The sequence below is a fragment of the Saccopteryx bilineata genome, chromosome 3 (genome assembly GCF_036850765.1).
Source record: "Saccopteryx bilineata isolate mSacBil1 chromosome 3, mSacBil1_pri_phased_curated, whole genome shotgun sequence".
Taxonomy (NCBI): Eukaryota; Metazoa; Chordata; class Mammalia; order Chiroptera; family Emballonuridae; genus Saccopteryx; species Saccopteryx bilineata.
Genome location: NC_089492.1, coordinates 262828314 through 262847293, shown reverse-complemented (window position 1 = coordinate 262847293; position 18980 = coordinate 262828314). Strand labels below are relative to the sequence as shown.

The 18980-nt window shown below is 40.8% G+C and overlaps 1 protein-coding gene across 11 annotated transcripts in view; it reads left to right on the top strand.

Moving 5' to 3' along the window:
* MACF1 (microtubule actin crosslinking factor 1) overlaps window positions 1–18980 on the top strand; it is a 370346-nt gene that overhangs the window by 107834 nt on the left and 243532 nt on the right. For 2 of the 11 annotated variants that reach the window (XM_066269574.1, XM_066269579.1), the window contains exon 1: window positions 17336–17465. The exons of the other annotated variants lie outside the window; for them this stretch is intronic. In XM_066269574.1, coding sequence (XP_066125671.1) covers window positions 17357–17465 — 109 coding nt within the window. In that variant the 5' untranslated portion in view covers window positions 17336–17356. Of the gene's footprint in view, window positions 1–17335; window positions 17466–18980 lie in introns of those variants that run through there. 11 annotated transcript variants of the gene reach the window in all.

Sequence of the window (18980 nt, the reverse complement as noted above, 5' to 3'; positions counted from 1 at the left end):
AGTTGCTGGATTCAACCACATTCTTTCCCAAATGATTCCTAAGGCACGAGGGTCACTGAGATTTATTTTTAAATTCATAACCATGGGTTGAGGGAAAGCAGTTGTCCTTACTGAATTCCCTTGTGGAGGCTTTCAGCTGCCCAGACACCCTCATGCCTTTCCTAGGCACATTCCAGCAGTCTTACAGCCCTGACCCTCAGGAGTGAAATTCTGGTCTGGCGTCTCACTCATGGAATCTGTTCATGAGCTATGGCTATGGCAGGAATTCGGTGTCAGATTGGAAAGTTGAAGGAACAGGTGGCCTGTGAGCTTAGTGTAAGACTTCTGGCTTGGTAAAGTGGTTTTGGAGTCTTATGCTTATTGAAAGTTTCCTTCTGCTTTCTTGTCAGCTTTAGCCATGTCTTACTTAGATGGTCTCTTAAGCTTTCATCCAGGTTTTTATAGGAGCATGCTGGAGGCTGTCAGAATATAAGGATTTAAACCACAGTGAACTTGTGGAGAATGATTAAACAGTGATTAAGTGATATTTTAACTTCTGTTTGCAAGGGAGAAATGGAAATCATCAAGAAAAAGAATTCATTTGTAGTTTTGACTGAAGTCATCTTACCTGTGTTGGCCAAGGCTGCCTGCTTTTATTCCATTTCATTTTTAGCTAAAAGGTGAACTCCCCCACACACTTCTTTACTGATGTTCATCATTATCTTTACTCATATTTCTTTCTCTCTATACCCCTTTTTTCTTTCTCTCTCTTCCTTCCCCTTTTTCCCTCTCCTGTCTCCCTCTCCTCTCCCTTCCTCCTCCTATGCCTGTTTCCTCCCCACTCTATGGTGTTTTAATTGGTGTAGGGAACCCATTCCACTCAGAACAGAGTTGGAGTTAGACTTGGGTGCCCTTCTGTGTCTTTTGTTCCTTAAAAGTCCTGATATGAAGCATGAATAGGAGATTTGTGGTATTTAGAAAGTGTTTGGATTAGTAGGAAAAGCACCAGATAAGGAATTGAAGACGGCTATATTTGAATCACGGCTCTGCTACTTATTAACTGTGTGATCTTGAGCAAGTTACTTAGTTTTCTCTTCTGTAAAATGGGGGTGATAATTTTTACCTGAAAGAGTAGGAATTAGATACGATTAGAGTTATGTATGTAAAGATAATTGCCTGGCACACACAATAGGCATTTAATTAATTATGTTTGAAAGTGTGAGCTTTGCCTTGTGATAGAAGAGGTCAGAGTAGATGGTAGGCTTCTAGAGTGCCTTTGGTTGGCATTTTGCTTATTTAGCTATATAATGTTTAGTTTATATGTTATAATATAAAGTTACCCTATTCTTTGCCTTATTCCAATCTGGTAAGTGTAGTAGCAACCCAAAGGAAAGCTAGAAGGATTCCTACTACACCCAGCCACTCTGTGTAAACAAATTTAAATTAAAATGTTTGTTATAGAAATGCAGCCTTAAGACTTACTGTTTCTGCTTCTCCTCTGCCAACCAGATTGTTACAAAGAAGTTCATTTTTTAAAATAAAATTTGTTTCCCTACTCTAATACTGATGCAAAGATTTGTTTCTGTCAGGAATGATTTGTAGCCAGTCTATATAAAGGAAGATGTAAGATGATTTCTGAACACTTTGTTTTGTTGTATTTGAGGCACTTGTGGTAAAGAAATGGATCACAGCTATTTTATCCTTTTTCCTTTACTAAGGTGGAATAAGCCAAGGCCAGTCGGGCTGGGGAAATCACAGGGCCTTTGCCGTTCCTTCCTTTCAGCTCTAATAATGCTTGACTCGGTCTCTAGGTCTTAGGTCTTGGAGTGCTCAGTTGTTTTAGAAACTTGTTAAAAAGCATGTGTTGTTTTGCAATATGAAAAACACATTGTGGCCTGACCAGGCAGTGGTGCAGTAGATAGAGCGTCGGACTGGGATGCGGAAGACTCAGGTTCGAGACCCCGAGGTTGCCAGCTTGAGCGTGGGCTCATCTGGTTTGAGCAAAAGCCTACCAGCTTGAACCCAAGGTCGCTGGCTTGAGCAAGGGGTTGCTCGGTCTGCTGAAGGCCCACAGTCAAGGCAAATATGAGAAAGCAATCAATGAACAACTAAGGTGTCGCAATGCACGACAAAAAACTAATAATTGATGCCTCTCATCTCTCCGTTCCTGTCTGTCTGTCCCTGTGTATCCCTCACTCTGACTCTCTGTCTCTGTAAAAAAAATTAAAAAAAAAAAACAAAACCCAAAACACATTGTGGTTTTATAATCAGTATCTTTTAGTATATTTCTTCTTTTTGGTAGGGGTTGTCAAAATCTATTGTTTCCAATGTATTAAGTATTTGATAGAGCATAAGGAAATTTGAATATTTTTGTCCTGAAGTATCAAAAAAGAGTGGCTCAGATGGCTTTTTATTTTATATGTTCATGAATTGGGAAACTTAATACAGTTAAGATGGCAATACTACCCAAATTGTCCTGCAGATTACATGCCATTTCTATCAAATCCCTGCTGGCTTTTTGTGTGTGTGTAGGATCAGTAGAAATGGACAAACTGATCCTAAAATTCATATGGAAATGCAAGGAACCCATAATAACCAAAATAATCTTGAAAAAGAACAATATTGGAGAACTTAACTTCTCAATTTGAAAACTTACTACAAAGCTATAGTAATCAAGAGAGTGTAGTAATGGCATAAAAGTAGACATAACAGATCAATAGAAAAGATTGAGAGTCCCAAAAATAACCCCCTACATTTTTGATAAAGATGCCAAGACAATTTCAATATGGAAAGAATGATCTTTTCAACAAATTATACCTTGACAATGGATATCCACATACAAAAGAATGAAGTTGGACCTCTACTGCACACCATATACAAAAGTGAACTCAAAATAGCTTATTGACATGTGTACGAGCTAAAACTATAAAGCTATTAGAATAAAATTTAGCAATAAATCTTTGTGACCTTGGATTAAGCAGTGGTTTCTTTAACATGACACGAAAAGCACAAGTGATAAAAGAAAAGAAAAAAATAGATAAATGACTTAATCAAAATTTAAGACTTTTGTGCTTCAAAGGGCACTGTGAATAAAAGTGAAAAGATACTCCACAGTATGGGAGAATGGACAAAATATTTGAATAGGCATTTCTCCAAAGAAGATATTATAAATGGCCAATGAATAAGCACATGAAAAGATGCTCAACATTATTAATCATTAGGAAAATGCAAATCAAAAGCATGAGATACCATTTCATACACTAGAATGGCTACTATACTCAAAAAGACATATGGAGGCTATAGAGAAATTGGAGCTCTCATACACTGCTGATGAGAATGTAAAATAGTGCAGCTGCTCTGGAAAACAGTTTGGTGCTTCCTCAAAAATTTAAATATGGAATTGTCACATGGTCCAGCAATTCCACTAAGTATATATCTAATAGAAATGAAAAAAATATATATCTGTACAAAGCTTGTATACAAGTGCTCATAGCAGCATTATTCATAATAGCTCAAAAGCAGAAACAATAAAAATAGCCATCAATTGATAAATGGATAAACAAAATGTGGCATATCCATACAATGGAATATTTTTCAACAATAAAAAGGAATGTAATTGAGGCTAACATGGATCAAACTTGGAAATACTATTCTAAGTAAAAGAAGCCAGACACAAAACACCACATATTGTATAATTTCATTAAAGAGTAGACAAATCCATAGAGACAATAAATAGACTGGTGGTTGCCAGAGGCTGGGGGAGGGTGGAATGATAACTGATATAGGGTTTCTTTGAGGGGTTATGTTAATGAAATGTTCTAAAATTACATAGTGGTGATGACTGCACAACTCGGAATATACTAAGATCTATTGAATTGTATACTTTAAAAGGATGAATTAATTGTGTGGTATGTGAATTAAATTCAGTACAGCTGTTATAAAAAAATTTAGGGTGATTTGTATGTATGAATAGAATTTTGTCAGTTTGCACTTGGTGCTGTATCCTTGCCACCATGAATCTTACATTAGAGCATCATTACCTCAAACACTGGGCAGGTTACTGTTGCCTCCCTGACTCAAGGTGAGACATTTAGATTTGCGATCAGTTCTTGCAGAATAATAGATGGCATTTGTATCAGGAACTAAATCTTTCTTTCTTTCTTTCTTTTTTTTTTTTTTTTTTAGATATTTTTCTTACTCATTTTAGAGACAGGTAAGGAGTGGGGAGAGAAGGGCAGGAGGAGCAGGAAGCAGCAGCTCCCATATGTGCCTTGGTCAGGCAAGCCCAGGGTATTGAACTGAAAGGAAACCTTTCAAGGTGAATGCTCTGAGGTTGAAGCCTTTCAAGGTTTTGAGTGTGACCCTGTCTCTGTGTCCTACAGTAGCTCTTATTTATCTTCTCAATTGTATGTCTTACTACTGTAGATAATTTAAATTTTGGGTTCCAGGCCCCATTCCTAGCTCCACCAAGAACCTCGTTTATCATTTCTTACATTTTTCCTCCAGGCTGTTGTTCTGAAACATTCTTTCCTGGGAGATGTAGAGATAGTAGCTGGAGTAGCCACTAGGAGGTGCCCTGCCCCCAAAGGACTGACTAAAAGAAGGAATTGGCTGGAATGGGCTTAGGCCTGTGTTGGCAGGAAGAGATGACTCATTTTTCATCAAAGGAATTTCAAAGAAAAAATAATGACAGGATGATGTCAGAGGAGCAGGTGGAGACAGGAACCTTGATTGAGGCACAGGAGGAAGGTGTTGAATAGTATGGTTGCCCGGGCAGTCAGAATGATTGACTAGCATAGATCACAAGAAGCGTCACCTGTTTTTTAGTTCCTCATAAAACCTGCTGTAGGCAGTGCTGTTCATGTGCCTTCAGAGCATGCGGTCAAGTCTGTGCCTGCCTTGGGTGTACTGTGTTTGTGCCTGGGTGAGGCATCCTGTGCCAGCCATGGGTTTCTTTCACACGCAGCGTGGTGTGTATGGTTTCCTGCACTCTGTGTGTCAGCTCCATGGCTAGCAGGGTCTGTGTCTTGGAGTTGAGGTCAGTGTCATGGTGGCTTGAGGTCTGGCATGTGCCCTGATTTATTAAGATATAGGAACTTGCCTAGATATCAGAAGGTTAGATCTCAGGTACCTGACTTTATTGCCCAAAGTACTCTGGTTCCCTCTAGTGTTTTGGTAAGAGCTAGATCTTTGCCTTAACCACAGTTAAGTTTTTTCCTTTGAGTCGGAGCCCTTCGTGGTGTATGTGGATGAAGCTGATAAGCGAGGGAAACAGAGAGTCAGGAGGAGGGAGGAATACTTAAGTTTTGATATCTTTTCATATTGCAAAGTCCTAAAGTTGAATAGATATTCAGGCTTCTATTTATATGAAGAGAGTGCTCCTGTTACCACTATATGTTAGCATTACCAGAATCTGTGTGGTTGTGAGATTGGAGGCTAAATCACTAGATTACAAAAAGGTAAAAAAGAGGGTATTTATTTATTTTTACAGGGACAGAGAGAGTCAGAGAGAGGGATAGATAGGAACAGACAGACAGAAACGGAGAGAGATGAGAAGCATCAATCATTAGTTTCTTGTTGCAACACTTTAGTTGTTCATTGATTGCTTTCTCATATGTGCCTTGACCATGGGCCTTCAGCAGACCAAGTAACCCATTGCTCGAGCCAGCGACCTTGGGTCCAAGCTGGTGAGCTTTGCTCAAACCAAGATGAGCCTGTGCTCAAACTGGCGACCTCGGGGTCTCGAACCTGGGTCCTCCACATCCCAGTCCGACGCTCTATCCACTGCGCCACCGCCTGGTCAGGCGAGAGGGTATTTATTGCTATTACTGTGCCTCAGGATTCAATTCTCAAGGAGTATCTGGGAAGAGATGGAATTGCTGCGTTTGTGCTGCTTTATGCATTGTTCATGTGAAAGTGGCATGGAGATAGAGTTTTAGGTAGCATAGGACACTGCTTTGATCTAAGATAGGGGGTACTAGGGGGCTCCAGCAGAGCTAGTGACCCTTGCTCAAGCCAGCAATTTTGGGGCTCAAGCCAGAGACCGTGAGATCATGTCTGTGATCTCACACTCAAGCTGGTGAGCCTGCGCACCAGCCGGCGACCTCGGGTTTTGAACCTGGGGCCAGCATCCCAGGTCGATCTCTATCCACTGCACCACCTCCTGGTCAGGTTCATCAAAGATTATTGCTTGAAGCGTCTTTAAAGTAAATTACAGTGTCAAAGAGTCTTCTCTATTTCCCTGAGTTATCTAGCTCTTGGCAGTCATTTCTAGAAGTTTGAGATAGCTCCAGAGATTCGTGTGTGAGGGGTTACATTTGGCAGTAATGGCTATTAGGAGAAAGTTAAACTACAGTGATTGCTTAGGATTTTGTTGCATATCAAGTGTGCTAGACACTATTTTAAAAAAAGTTAGATGCCATCCTTTTCCTCATCCCTTCCTTTGGGCACTTCAGGGTAGATGTGCAGGTAATTAAGAGGCTGTCCCCTTCCTCTGAGATTTGATTTTCATTAGGGTTTTGCCTCATAATATGAAACTGAGTAGTGGCAGATGGTCTTATACGGGGGCTGGCTGTAGTCTCCACTGGGTAGAGCTGTTGTTAGACGAGCAGTCCATTGTGGAATGAACCATAACCAACCTCTAGGCTGGGCTGGGCTCTGCCTCATGTCCTTTACTTTTGGTTTTATTCAAAATAGAAATTATTATTTCCAGATTTTAGAGTCAGGGTTTATTGTACTCATTAGTGTTTCTGCATTTGCCTGTTTTTGCCTTACCACCTGGCTTCCATCAGAGGGAATTCACTATAGCTCCGAGTTCCTCCAAGGGGCTGAGAGGACCTATTCCTGTTTCCAAGATGGAGTGTGTGTTCTCTTCCCTTAAAAATGTGACCCGGGTTTCCTTTTATGACTTCTTAAGTCAGAGGCAGCTGGTAGGATGCATGGGGGAAACATTACTCACCAGGCACACATAGTGGCCCTGACTGCTGGTCTGGAGTCTCAGCTGAGCTGAGAATGAGTCAGCTTGGGAATGGAAAGATTGCAGGGTAGTGGGGGGTAGGGTACAGGTGACTGCTTTTTCTGTGACTACTCTTTTCTCTGTAAGGACACATCACAAAGCTGGGAATACTGGGGATCCAGTAATGTTTCCTGTGAAAGGAATGAGCTAGCTGGACTTAGCATTGTTGCTTCTGTGTTATGGGTGTGTATGGGTTTGAGACAAGCTTGAGCTTGTATAATGAGAGTTCTATGTATGAGAGTTTCACTGGAATAAAAGCAATCACAGCATCTTTGTCTTGGTTATAAGACTCAGTCTTCTGTACTATTTTTGTCCAGTAGGGGTCACTGGGGTATAAACTCTAAATGAGAGAAATTTACTAATCTTATGGTGACCAATCAGATTCCTTGTCTTTATTGTGGCAAATCTGTACATCTTTGTACATTTTTAAATATTAGATCAAAAACAGGCCCTGGCCGGTTTGCTCAGTGGTAGAGCGTCAGCCTGGCGTGCGGAAGTCCCGGGTTCGATTCCCGGCCAGGGCACACAGGAGAAGCGCCCATCTGCTTCTCCACCCCTCCCCCTCTCCTTCCTCTCTGTCTCTCTCTTCCCCTCCCACAGCCAAGGCTCCATTTGCCTTGCCCAAGCAAGGCAAAGTTGGCCTGGGCGCTGAGGATGGCTCTGTGGCCTCTGCCTCAGGCGCTAGAATGGCTCTGGTTGCAACAGAGCAATGCCCCAGATGGGCAGAGCATTGCCCCCTGGTGGGCATGCTGGGTGTATCCCGGTCCGGCGCATGCAGGAGTCTGTCTGACTGCCTCCCGTTTCCAACTTCAGAAAAATACAAAAAAAAAAAAAAAAAAGATGCGAACTTGTATTAAGACTGACTAGCCAGACCTGTGGTGGCACAGGATAAAGCATTGACCTGGAATACTGAGGTCACCAGTCCAAAACCCTGGGCTTTCCAGGTCAAGGTAACATATGAGAAGCAACAACTATGAGTTGATGCTTCCCACTCCTCCCCCATTCCCTTTCTCTCTCGCTCTCTCACTCTCTCTTTTTTTTTTCTAAAATCAATAAATAAAATCCTTAAAAAACAACAACAACAAAGAAAAAGAGAGAATAAATCATACACTGTTAAAAAAAAAAAGAAGTGACAAGTCTGTTTTTAGGTGGTAAATTCTTTTCCTCTTTTTCATTTAGGGCTACTGCCAAGATCTGGAAAACTATCTCACAGAGATCCAAAATTAGCTTTTGTGTGCAAAGCTTGGTTTCTATGGCTAAGTTGGTCTCTCTTATCTACCCTTATCTTTGGCCTGGGCCCTTCTTCTGAGCCTCAAATGTAGCTGCCTGTTGGCATTGTCAAGCCTGCCTGGGTTGCCTCATCGTTGAGCTCCCGATCCCTTTGTCAGTGGCATGCCCATTTCTGACCTCTTGTATTTGAGGTGCCTCAGGAAAACTAAGGTTGATTGTGTGTTTCTTAGCCAGATCATATTAAAAGATGTGTTCTCATTGAGATTTTTGTTTGTTTGTTTTTATTTGGGAAAGCATTTAAAAATGCATGTAGGCTGGATAGGAATAAGATGTGAACTTACCTTCACAGTGTATTCACTTAGAATGAGAGATATTTCTAGACAAAAATAACAGCCTTGGCAAAATTTAGAAGCAATCCCCATAGACAAGGCTTCCTTTTCTTGAATCTTCTCTATTTATTTCAGATAACTGACTACCAGACTTTCCTGGTAAAAGTTGAATAGTTAGATGTTATTATTTTGGGGAAAAATGGTCAGGATCCCCCAAAAAGGGGATTATTTTAAATAGTTCTGTGGATGGTAAAGTCAACTAAATAAATATTCTTATAGTTTCTCTTTTTGAAGCAATGCCATTGAAGCCTAATTTGGTTTATTCATTAAGTTAATGGCTTAGGGCTGTTAAATAACACACTTTCTCTTGACTTACCTTCTTGCATTGGCCGCTGAAGAGGACTTGATGCTCTGGTAGGACATAAGTGCTCTAGTGTGGTAACAGTAATAACAGTAGTTAACGTTAATGAGTTAACTGTGTGCCAAGTACCCCTGCATTTTCTCACAGTCCTCACTGTGACGCTGTGAAGTGGTAATTTTATTGTTCCCCTTTACAGATGAGGAATTGAGGATTAAAGATATTAAGTAATTGGTTCAAAGCCACAAAGAAACCGGGAAACCAGAATTTGAATCTAGGTTTGACTAACAGATTATGTTAAAGTTAGAGTCCTGGGCAGAGAGTGAGGCACTTGAGTTTTCAGAGTCAGTTATCTAAGTGCCAGACCAGAGCTTTTTTCACTTTTTTTTCTACCTTTACTCTTTTTCTTTCTGGTTTTCCAGGGTAAGAGCCTCAGTTAGTGAGCTGGGCAAAAAGGCCACCCAGAGTTTAGATGTTGGGCAGAATTCATATCTGGAGAGACTTCTAGAAGTGGAATTTCTGCTCAATAAACTGACTTTTTCCCAGCTCCAAGGTAAAGCAAAATTTACGCTTGTATTCTTGGAGTCACTTTTTTCTTAAACTCCCAGGTAGATTTGGAAGTTCAGTATTATAAAAGTGGCTGGCTTGTCTCCTTTGCTAGTGTATGTTATCTGTTGGGCCTATCCAGAGGGGCATATTGAGTTGTTCCTGCCATAAGAGGAATAGTTTTATAAACACTTGCTCTCCGGTGTATGTTATTATGGCCAAAATATATACCTTTCCCAAGAACTACTTATACATATTTTGGGAATTTTCATGGTTTATTGACCCAGTTTGGCTCTTTTTATTATGTTCCCCTCTTATACTCCTGGCTCCTCTCACAGTGCTCTTTAGACCCTCTTGTTCATTCATTAATTCAATAATTCACCTATATCTATCTATCATCTATCTATCTATCTATTCACCCACTCATTCCACAAATAGTTACTTACTGTCTATATTTTATATAGGAGAGCAGAATTTATCTAGCTTCAAAAACTTTAGAGGGTAAAAATAAGCACACAACTATATTATAAAATAGGAAATGCTAAAAATGCTAAATGTCACGGGAGAGAAACATATAAAGTATAATATAAAGTCAAGAGAGGGAGAGGTTTGCTTCTAGCCAGGTAGAGGGAGTCTGTCGCAGGGGAAATGCTGTGGAAGCATGCACTTCCAGCTGGTCCACAGCAATGGGATTTTGACGCGGAGATGGGAAGGAACTACATTCCAGGGCAAATGAGGGAACTATTGTAAGGTCAGAGAGTTTTGGACTTAATTTGCTGGCATTGGGTAATTAAAAGTTTTAGAATGAAATTACAAATGAACATTTATTAAGCATTTAAAATGTACCAGTTATTGTGTGTGCTTCAGGGGGATGAATCTCACAGTGGATAAGGACACGATTGGCAGGGTGGAGACTGGGATTAGGCAATTATATTAATAGATTAGGTAAATTATCAGTTTACCAAGGTTTTGTACAGCTGAGCAGTATTCAAAGGTTTTTGTGGTCAGATGTGGTTTGCTGCTCCTTTAAATAATGATAATAGTAGCCAGTAATCATTAGGCATATATTGTGTCCCAGGCCCCATCTAAGCACTTTAAAGGCATTACCTCATTTAATCTTCACAACAGCTATATGAGACAGGGACTATTATATCACCATTTTTTCTTTTTTATTGACTTTATTGGAGTGACATTGGTTAATAAAATTAATAGGTTTCAGGTATAAACCTCTATATCTATACTACATCATCTGCATTATCATTTTGCAGACGAGGAAACTGAGGTTCTATTAGGTAATTTGCTAAAAGTTGCTAATGTGACATATATAGTAGAATCTGGATTTGAACCCAGGCAGCCTGGCTTCAGGTTCATCTTATAATTATCATACTTCTATAATGCTCATGATATATTATAGGTTACTGAGCAAGAATACTGGGAGCCTTTCTAACTTTATTTTATTCAGTACACTTGGGTATGTAGAATATTCTTTAAAGGCATTCTGGGCCGTTGCCTGTTTATTATTGTCTCAATCCCACATTGTTAAACATTAGAGACAGGAGTCATGGCATCTCCTAATTAGCTTCTGTGAAGTCCACATCCTCTGCCTATTTGTAGTTATTCAATATATGCCTATTGGACTCATGGGAGAAGACAGATGAAAGAGCTCAGGGCCAGGCTTTGATGCCTGGGTCCTGCCATTCCCAGAAGCCCAAGGTTTCCCATCCTGTCAGTCATATGCTAGTCACTCTATGAAAGTTTTAATCTCAGATTCATATATATATATATATATATGTATATATATATAATTTTTTAATAAGGTCTACTCTATTTATAAGCATTATTTTTCTAGATTTCAAAAAATTTAATCATGATGGATCTTAAATTTTTAGTCTGTATCTGTGAAAGTTATGCTTATGGATGTGCTATTTTGAGTCCAACTGTAACTCCATGGCAGTTTGAATAAAGCACACAGCCTCTCTTCTCACAAGCTTGCTTTCATCTTAGTCACAGACACATTAAAGTGATTCTGGGTATTGCCTTGGTCTGAGATTTCTTGTGGGTAATGGTTGTGGGTGACTGTCCTAAATTCTTGTAAGTGAAGTAATCTTAAAGAGAAGCAGGTCTAAAATCTTAACAAAGTTTACTCTTGCTTCTACAAGGTTTCTTTGATGGTTTGGGGCCCTGCCCATTGGCTGTTAGCTAGGGATATCCTGGGGGGTGCCAAATATGACTTGAAATGGCCCATTCTTTGTATAATAAATGATCTCTAAAAAGAAACTAGTCACTCCCTCCTGCCAGCCTCTAACCACTTCCTATTAATGACAGCACACAGATCCATCTTAGTTTTGCTAAGTGAAAATTTTATTTTCACAAAGGAAGTTCTCCTTTTTAAATTTTTCTTCCTTCAGACAAACACACATGTGTGCACACAAAGGCTGGAAATAAACATTTTACCTGTCATATGTAGAAAAATAGTGTATCCAAGGTATAGCATGCCAGCTTGTGAAGATCTTATGAAAAGTAAATTACTTTGGGTATCTTTCATTGTATTCTGTAATATTAACAGACTCAGAATGTATCTTGATATTTGAGTGCTTTGTCTTTGTCTTAAAATTTCCTAGATATTTTTGAATGACACAAACCTGCTAAATGATTTTCTAATTAAGACAGTTTTGGTGTGGCTTCTGGAATCAGAATAAGGCAGAGAAATGACTTTCATTTTGGGAAATGAAAATATAGTCAAGATATTTATAAGATTGCAAGAAGGCAGCTGCACAATGGGGATATAGATAGTACTAGTAATGTTTTGTGTTGAACTTGAGATTCTTTTCTTAAAGCTGGGTGGAGCTATGGACAGACTAAGTCTTGCAAAAAGAAAGTTTCCCAAACATAAATATCTAAAATTGTTTAACTTAAGTGTACTTATTTTGCCAGAATATTTTAGCAGAGGGAGACAGTATGGTAACATATATTGATTGACTTGAAATCAGACAAAGGTTCAGATGTCTGTTCATTGTCTTACTTACTCTGTGACTTTGGACAAAATAATTTGAATTTTTTGACCCTCAAGTTTTTGATTTCTAAAATGTGGATATTTCAGGGTATATTATCAGAACTAAATGAAGTTAACAAATGTGAAAGTACTTTCTAGAAGTTGCTCAATAAATGTTGATCTATTATAGTATTAGTATAGTATATTATAGTAAATGCCTTTCTAAGCATATCCACCTTCCTTGACTATCACAGCCTGGAGCTTCTCCCCAGTAAAGGGTGTGTCTTGGTGTCCACTGTGTCAGGCATAATGTCCCTTGTTATTAATTGAGTGAATAAATGAAATGCTCCAGAGGGAATTCCAGCTTGGTACCCACTGGATTGCACTCAGTTTTCCCTCTGGAGTGCTTATTCCCTTCAGCAAACAGTGTTAAATTTCATATATCAAGAAAAATTCTCTTGACCCTACAGCCTTCTCTCTGCTCCCTGTTACAGCAAAATTCTTTGAAAAAGTTGTTTTTATTTGTTATAACTAATTATTCTTCTCCTATTCTTTCCTTTTTTTTTGTATTTTTCCGAAGTGAGAAGGGGAGGCAGACAGACTCCCACATGCGCCCGACCTGGATCCACCCAGCATGCCCACTAGGGGGCAATGCTTAGCTCCTCTGAGTCGTTGCTCTGCTGCAATCGGTGCCATTCTGGTACCTGAGGTGGAGGCTATGGAGCTATCCTCAGTGCCTGGGCCAACTTTGCTCCAATAGAGCCTTGGCTGGGGGAGGGGAAGAAAGAGATAGAGAGAAAGGAGAGGAGGAAGGGTGGAGAAGCAGATGGGTGCTTCTGTGTGCCCTGGCTGGGAATTGAACCCAGGACTTCCACATGCTGGGCTGATGGTCTATGGCTGAGCCAACCAGCCAGGGCCTCTCCTATTCTTTCTTTTAAAAAATTTTAATAGGTATATTTGACATGTAACATTATATTAATTTTAGATGTATGACATAATGACTGGATATTTGTATACAATTGTATACATTGTGAAATGATCACCACAATAAGTCTAGTTAACATCTGGCACTACAGTTATGCCCCATTTTTTATTCTTGTGATGAGTACTTTTAAGATCTTCTCTCTCTTAGCAACTTTCACACACACAATTCAACATTATTAACTATATTAAGTATAGTCACCGGGCTGTACTTTACATCCTGACTCACTCAAGTCAGGCCTTAAACTGCTGTTCTTAAATTCACTGGTGACCTCCACAATGCTAAATTCAGTGGTCAATTTTCAATCTTATTATGACACATTAGCAGCTTTGACATGGTTCATTAGTACTTCTTAAAACACTTCCTTCACCTGGCTTCTGGGACAGCATGCTCTTTTGGTTCTCATAATCTGCGGGCTTCTCTTTTTTTAGTCTCTTCTAGTAGTTATTCCTATTCCCTATCAAATGTTGGAGGGTTTCCAGGGCTTAATCCTTGAACTCAATCTCTTCTCTCTCTCCCTTTATGTCCTGAGTGACCTCACTCAGTTTCCTGGCTTTAAAACTTTATCCTGGGTCTCTCCCTGAACTGTAGATCCATATATTCAATTGCATATTCAAAGTTTCACTAGAATATGCAATTCTACTAGGCATTTCAAACCTAATGTATCCAGAAGGGAATTCCTAGCACCTCCCCCCAAGAAGACAAACAGCCACAACAACCACAATGAACCCCAAACCCTCTGTTTCTCTAGTACTGTAGTTGGTAGTCTTTTCTATCTTAGTAAATAGCAGCTCTGTTCTTTCTGTTTCTCAGGCCAAAAACCTTGGAGCCATTTTTTACTCTATTTTTTCCCTTCTTACCTCACATACATATAGTCTATCAGAAAATCTTTTTTTTTTTTTTTTTTTAAGTGAGAGGAGGGGAGATAGTGAGACAGACTTCCACATGCACCCTGACCAGAATCCACCTGGCAACCCCCATCTGGGGCCAATGTCTGGATCAACAGAGCTATCCTCATTGCCTGGGATTGACCCTCAAACCAATTGACCCACTGGGGTGTGAGAAGGGAAAATGGAGAAAAGGGACAGAGGGAGGGAAAGAGAAGCAGGTGAGCTCTTCTCATGTGTGCTCTGACTGGGGTCAAACTTGGGACATCCTCACACCAGACTGATGCTCTATCCACTGAGGAAACTGGCCAGGGCCCTTTTATCATATTTATTTTATTTTATTATTATTTTTTATATTTTTCTGAAGCGAGAGGTGGGGAGGCAGAGAGACAGATTCCTGCATATGCCCGACAGGCATCCACCCAGCATGCCCACCTGGGAGCGATGCTCTGCCCATCTGGGGCATTGCTCTGTTTCAACCGGAGCCATTCTAGCGCCTGAGACAGAGGCCATGGAGCCATCCTCAGTGCCCGGGCCAATGTTGCTCCAATGGAGCCTTGGCTGCGAGAGGGGAAGAGAGAGAGAAAAAGAGAGAGAGAGAAAGGAGAGGGAGAAGGGTGGAGAAGCAGATGGGCGCTTCTCCTGTGTACCCTAGCCAGGAATCGAACCTGGGACTTCCACACACCGACCAACGCTCTACCACTGAGCTAGCCACCCAGGGCTTATTTTTAAAAAGGTAACTTTACAGATATTTAAGCAATTTGCAGTTTTTAAAGTTTGTGAGAATATAGCATATTTATATACCATAGTGCAAAAGGCACCATAGAAACAAGAGCTAGTTTGGTAGAAAGATGAGGCTATAACTCTTCCCTGAGTGAAGGATACTAGTGTCACAGAGGACGTAAGATGTACTTTTAGCTATTGAGTCTTCCTTGTTATGTTGTGTGTCCACACTTCATTTTGTAAAGAATCTCTTCAGAGAAAAGTAGACAAGGAGAGGGACAGAAATTGGCACTGCAAGCCTTTTGCATGTTCAACTTAGGTTGTGCGGACTTCTTAGCTTTCTTTACCGGCTTTAGACGTGCTTGTTAGGTTTATTGAAGTATAATTTGTATACAGAAAACTCACCCTTCTGAGTATATAATTCAATGAGTTTTGAAGATGTTTGTAGTCGTGCAACTGTCATTGTGATGGGCATATAGAACAGGTCCATCACCCCCTAAAACTCCCTTTTCTGGTAGTCAGTTCCTTCCCCTTGCCCCCAGCTCCTAGCAACCACTTGTCTGATTTCTGTCTCTATAGCTTTTCTTTTCTAGAATGTCATATAAATGGAGTCGTTCAGTATGTAGCCTTTTGTGTTTGGTTCTTTCATGTAGCATAATGTTTTTAGATGCACCCATGCTGCTTATAAATAGTTTTCCCTTTTTATTTGAGTTGTATTCCACTGTATGGATGCACCACAGTTTCTTTAGTTCACCAGTTGATAGACATTTAGATTGTTTCCAGTTATTCGTTATTTTGAGTAAAGCTGCTGTAAACAGTCCCATATAAGTCTTTGTGTGGACATATGTTTTCATGTTTTGGGGGGTGTAAATACCAAGGAGTGATATTGCTTGGTCCTCTGATATGTGTATACTCAGCTTTATAAGAAACTGCCAAACCAGAGTGGCTGTGCCAGTTTACCCCCTTGCCAGCAACAGGTGAGAGTTCCAGCTACTTCATATCCTTGGCAAGACTTGATATTGTCAGTCTTTGTAATTTTAGTCATTTTAATAAGTGTGTAGTGGTGAAGTGTTTCAGTTGCCTGCTACAATGTCCATATCATGTTTCCGTTGGTAAGCAGGCCTTAGTTTATTTATTTATTTATGTATGTATTTTTCCGAAGTGAGAAGCGGGTGGGGGGTGCAGCAGACTCCCGCATATGCCCGACCGGGATCTACCTGGCATGCCCACCAGGGAGTGAGGCTCGGCCCATCTGGGGCATTGCTCCGTTGCAACCAGAACCATTCTAGCGCCTGAGGTGGAGGCTATGGAGCCATCCTCAGCTCCCAGGCCAGCTTTGCTCCAGTGGAGCCTTGGCTGCAGGAGGGGAAGAGAGAAAGAGAGAGATAGAGAGAAAGGAGAGGGGGAAGGGTGGAGAAGCAGATGGGCGCTTCTCCTGTGTGCCCTGGCCAGGAATGGAACCCGGGACTTCCACACGCTGGGCTGACACTCTACCGCTGAGCCAACCGGCCAGGGCTAAGCAGGCCTTAGTTTTGGGGAAAGCATTGTTTTCTGCCGTCATTGAGTGTCCTGACATCCCCTTGGACAGCTAGTGGAAATCAGGTGGATTTTAGTTCCCCTTGCTCACCTTTATCAGCCTTGATGTCAGGTCTGTTTCATGGAGCTTGTTCTGTGTGTGACCTTCTCTGCGGTGATGTTCAGGTCCCTTGCCTCCTCCTCCTGGGCTGTGGGTGTGGAAGAGTTGCCTTCTGGCTGTGCCGGGTACTTGTGGACACTTATATATCCTTGTGTACTTTGCCTTCTCTCTGAAAGTGGTTCCCTAGGGCTTCTGTGACTTTTTTCTTTAAGCTTCATCTTGAAGTCTGGCATTCCATCCAGGCTGGGAATGGAAAGTTGAGTGTGACGTCCTTTGACACCCTCCCTTCTTGTAGAGGGTCTGAGGTTTGTTTGTTTAAGCCCAACAGAGGATGCCAGAGATAGAGTTTGAGTCAGCTCAACACTCGCTGAGACTCTCCTTTTCACTCTCCTGGTTCCTCCTTCCCTTTCCCCTCCCCCTCTGGCCAGTTGTTTCCTGGGCTTTGTCTGAGATACACTGTACGGCTTTAGTCCCCATCTCGTACTGCCTACTGAAAAACAGTCAGAGGCGAGATGGAGGGGAAGCCGCCCGCAAGTTTCTGACAACACGGAGCTGCCGGCTCCTGCCTCTGTGCTGATAGTACAGGACAGCAGTAACCTCAGTAGAAAGGCATTTAGAGGCCTGCGCTGAGCTGTGGGCTTGTGGCTAGCTCAGGGAAGGAGGAAGGACGGGCCTGGAAATGCCTCTCTTAGATTCATCTTATCTTCCATCAACCATCTTCATTTTGACTCATGTTCTTGGACTTGCCTGTGTTCTCTACTGGAAGAGATGTACCAGAGGCAGAGCAGGTAACTGGTACTGAGTTATTCTTTAAATCTGCTGTGGGGCTTTTGAGGGTGGGGTAAATGACCGAGGTTTTCCCAGCTGCTTTCCTTAAAGGGCCAGTACGCCCTCTCAAATGGGGTGCTATCAGACCGGAGTGTGTGTGTGGACCTACTGAGAAAGCTGGTCCCAGACTCCTTCCTGTTCACTGAGGCTCCCTGGCTGGGTGCTGGTTTTATGAGGTGATGTCTGGGCTTGAAGCTGAGGGAAGTGGCAACTTTGCTGACTTGTATCCTTCCTCAGAGAATCAAGCTCTTCCTTTCTTTACGTTCTCAATCTCAAACTGGTTTGGGGGTCTTTGTTTTTAACTAAAACATCTAGTAACTTTATCACCCCTCTCCAGGTTTAGAGTTTTTGGATCTGGTGTGTTTGGGGTGAGAAATGATAGAGGAGAAAAATAGGGTGTGTGGTGTCTGTCCTTCCTGGGGGCATCTTTGAACACTGGGGTGCCTGCCTCTTTTCTTAGATGTGATTGACACTGTTCCTTTCCCCTTGGGCTATTCCACCTTGGGATACACATGGAGCAAATACAGTTTACTCTAACTGTATCCAGGTCATCCTGTTCAGTGCAGGGAAGTATATAACTGCTTTTCTCTAGGGAATTGGTGGTAACAAACCCTTCTTACACCCTATAATGCTATTGTTTACATTATATTCCATTAACTTCTAATGGTCTGGTCCTGGGGTCAGTTCTGGGTTTAGCTGATTCTGAATCTCCATCGTTAAGATTAATAAAGTCAAACTTTTCCTGGAATACATTCTTGGGTCCCAGGACCTTCAGTACTGTCATTGTGATCTGCTTACTACCTTCAAGCCAAGTAGTGAGATACTTGTTACTTTGTCTCTTATAAATTACTTTGTCTTTCTGCAAGTTAAGATGGAGATTTGATGGCATTACTTAGCTTTCTATTAAAAGTTCATGAATGCTTGACAGAATTAGAATTAGACTTAGTCATTCCCCAGTGTCCTTTTCCAGAAGTCCCAAAAGCTTTTGACTAAATATTCAGATCCCAGCTTGTGTATAAATAAGCAAAAACACAGGAGGACATTTAGAAATATGTTTCCTTGTGTGGTGATGTGTTTAAAAAGGTACCCCAAAAACTAACTTTCCTGAAATATGAGCCTGTATTTGAGCTTAGAAAGTAGTAGGCAGGCATGAGTTATTCTGCCCTATATATATTATTTCATAGGTAACGAGAAAAATATTCAGGTGGAAGCTGCTGCTTCCGTTTCCCTGTGCATTATGGTAATGACATTTCTAAACCACTGACTGCTAATATTGATTAATATTTTAAAAGTTTACCTTCAGTATAGAATTTTCTATGGAACTTTGGAGTCATAGTCCTATATTTAAGTGCTTTATTTCTTATGTTTTAGAAATATTAATTTTATAAATAGCCATAAGTACATTGAAATAAAGAGAAAAATATTTCATAAAAGCTCTTTATTTTTATGAAACATATTTAATTCTAATAATTAAT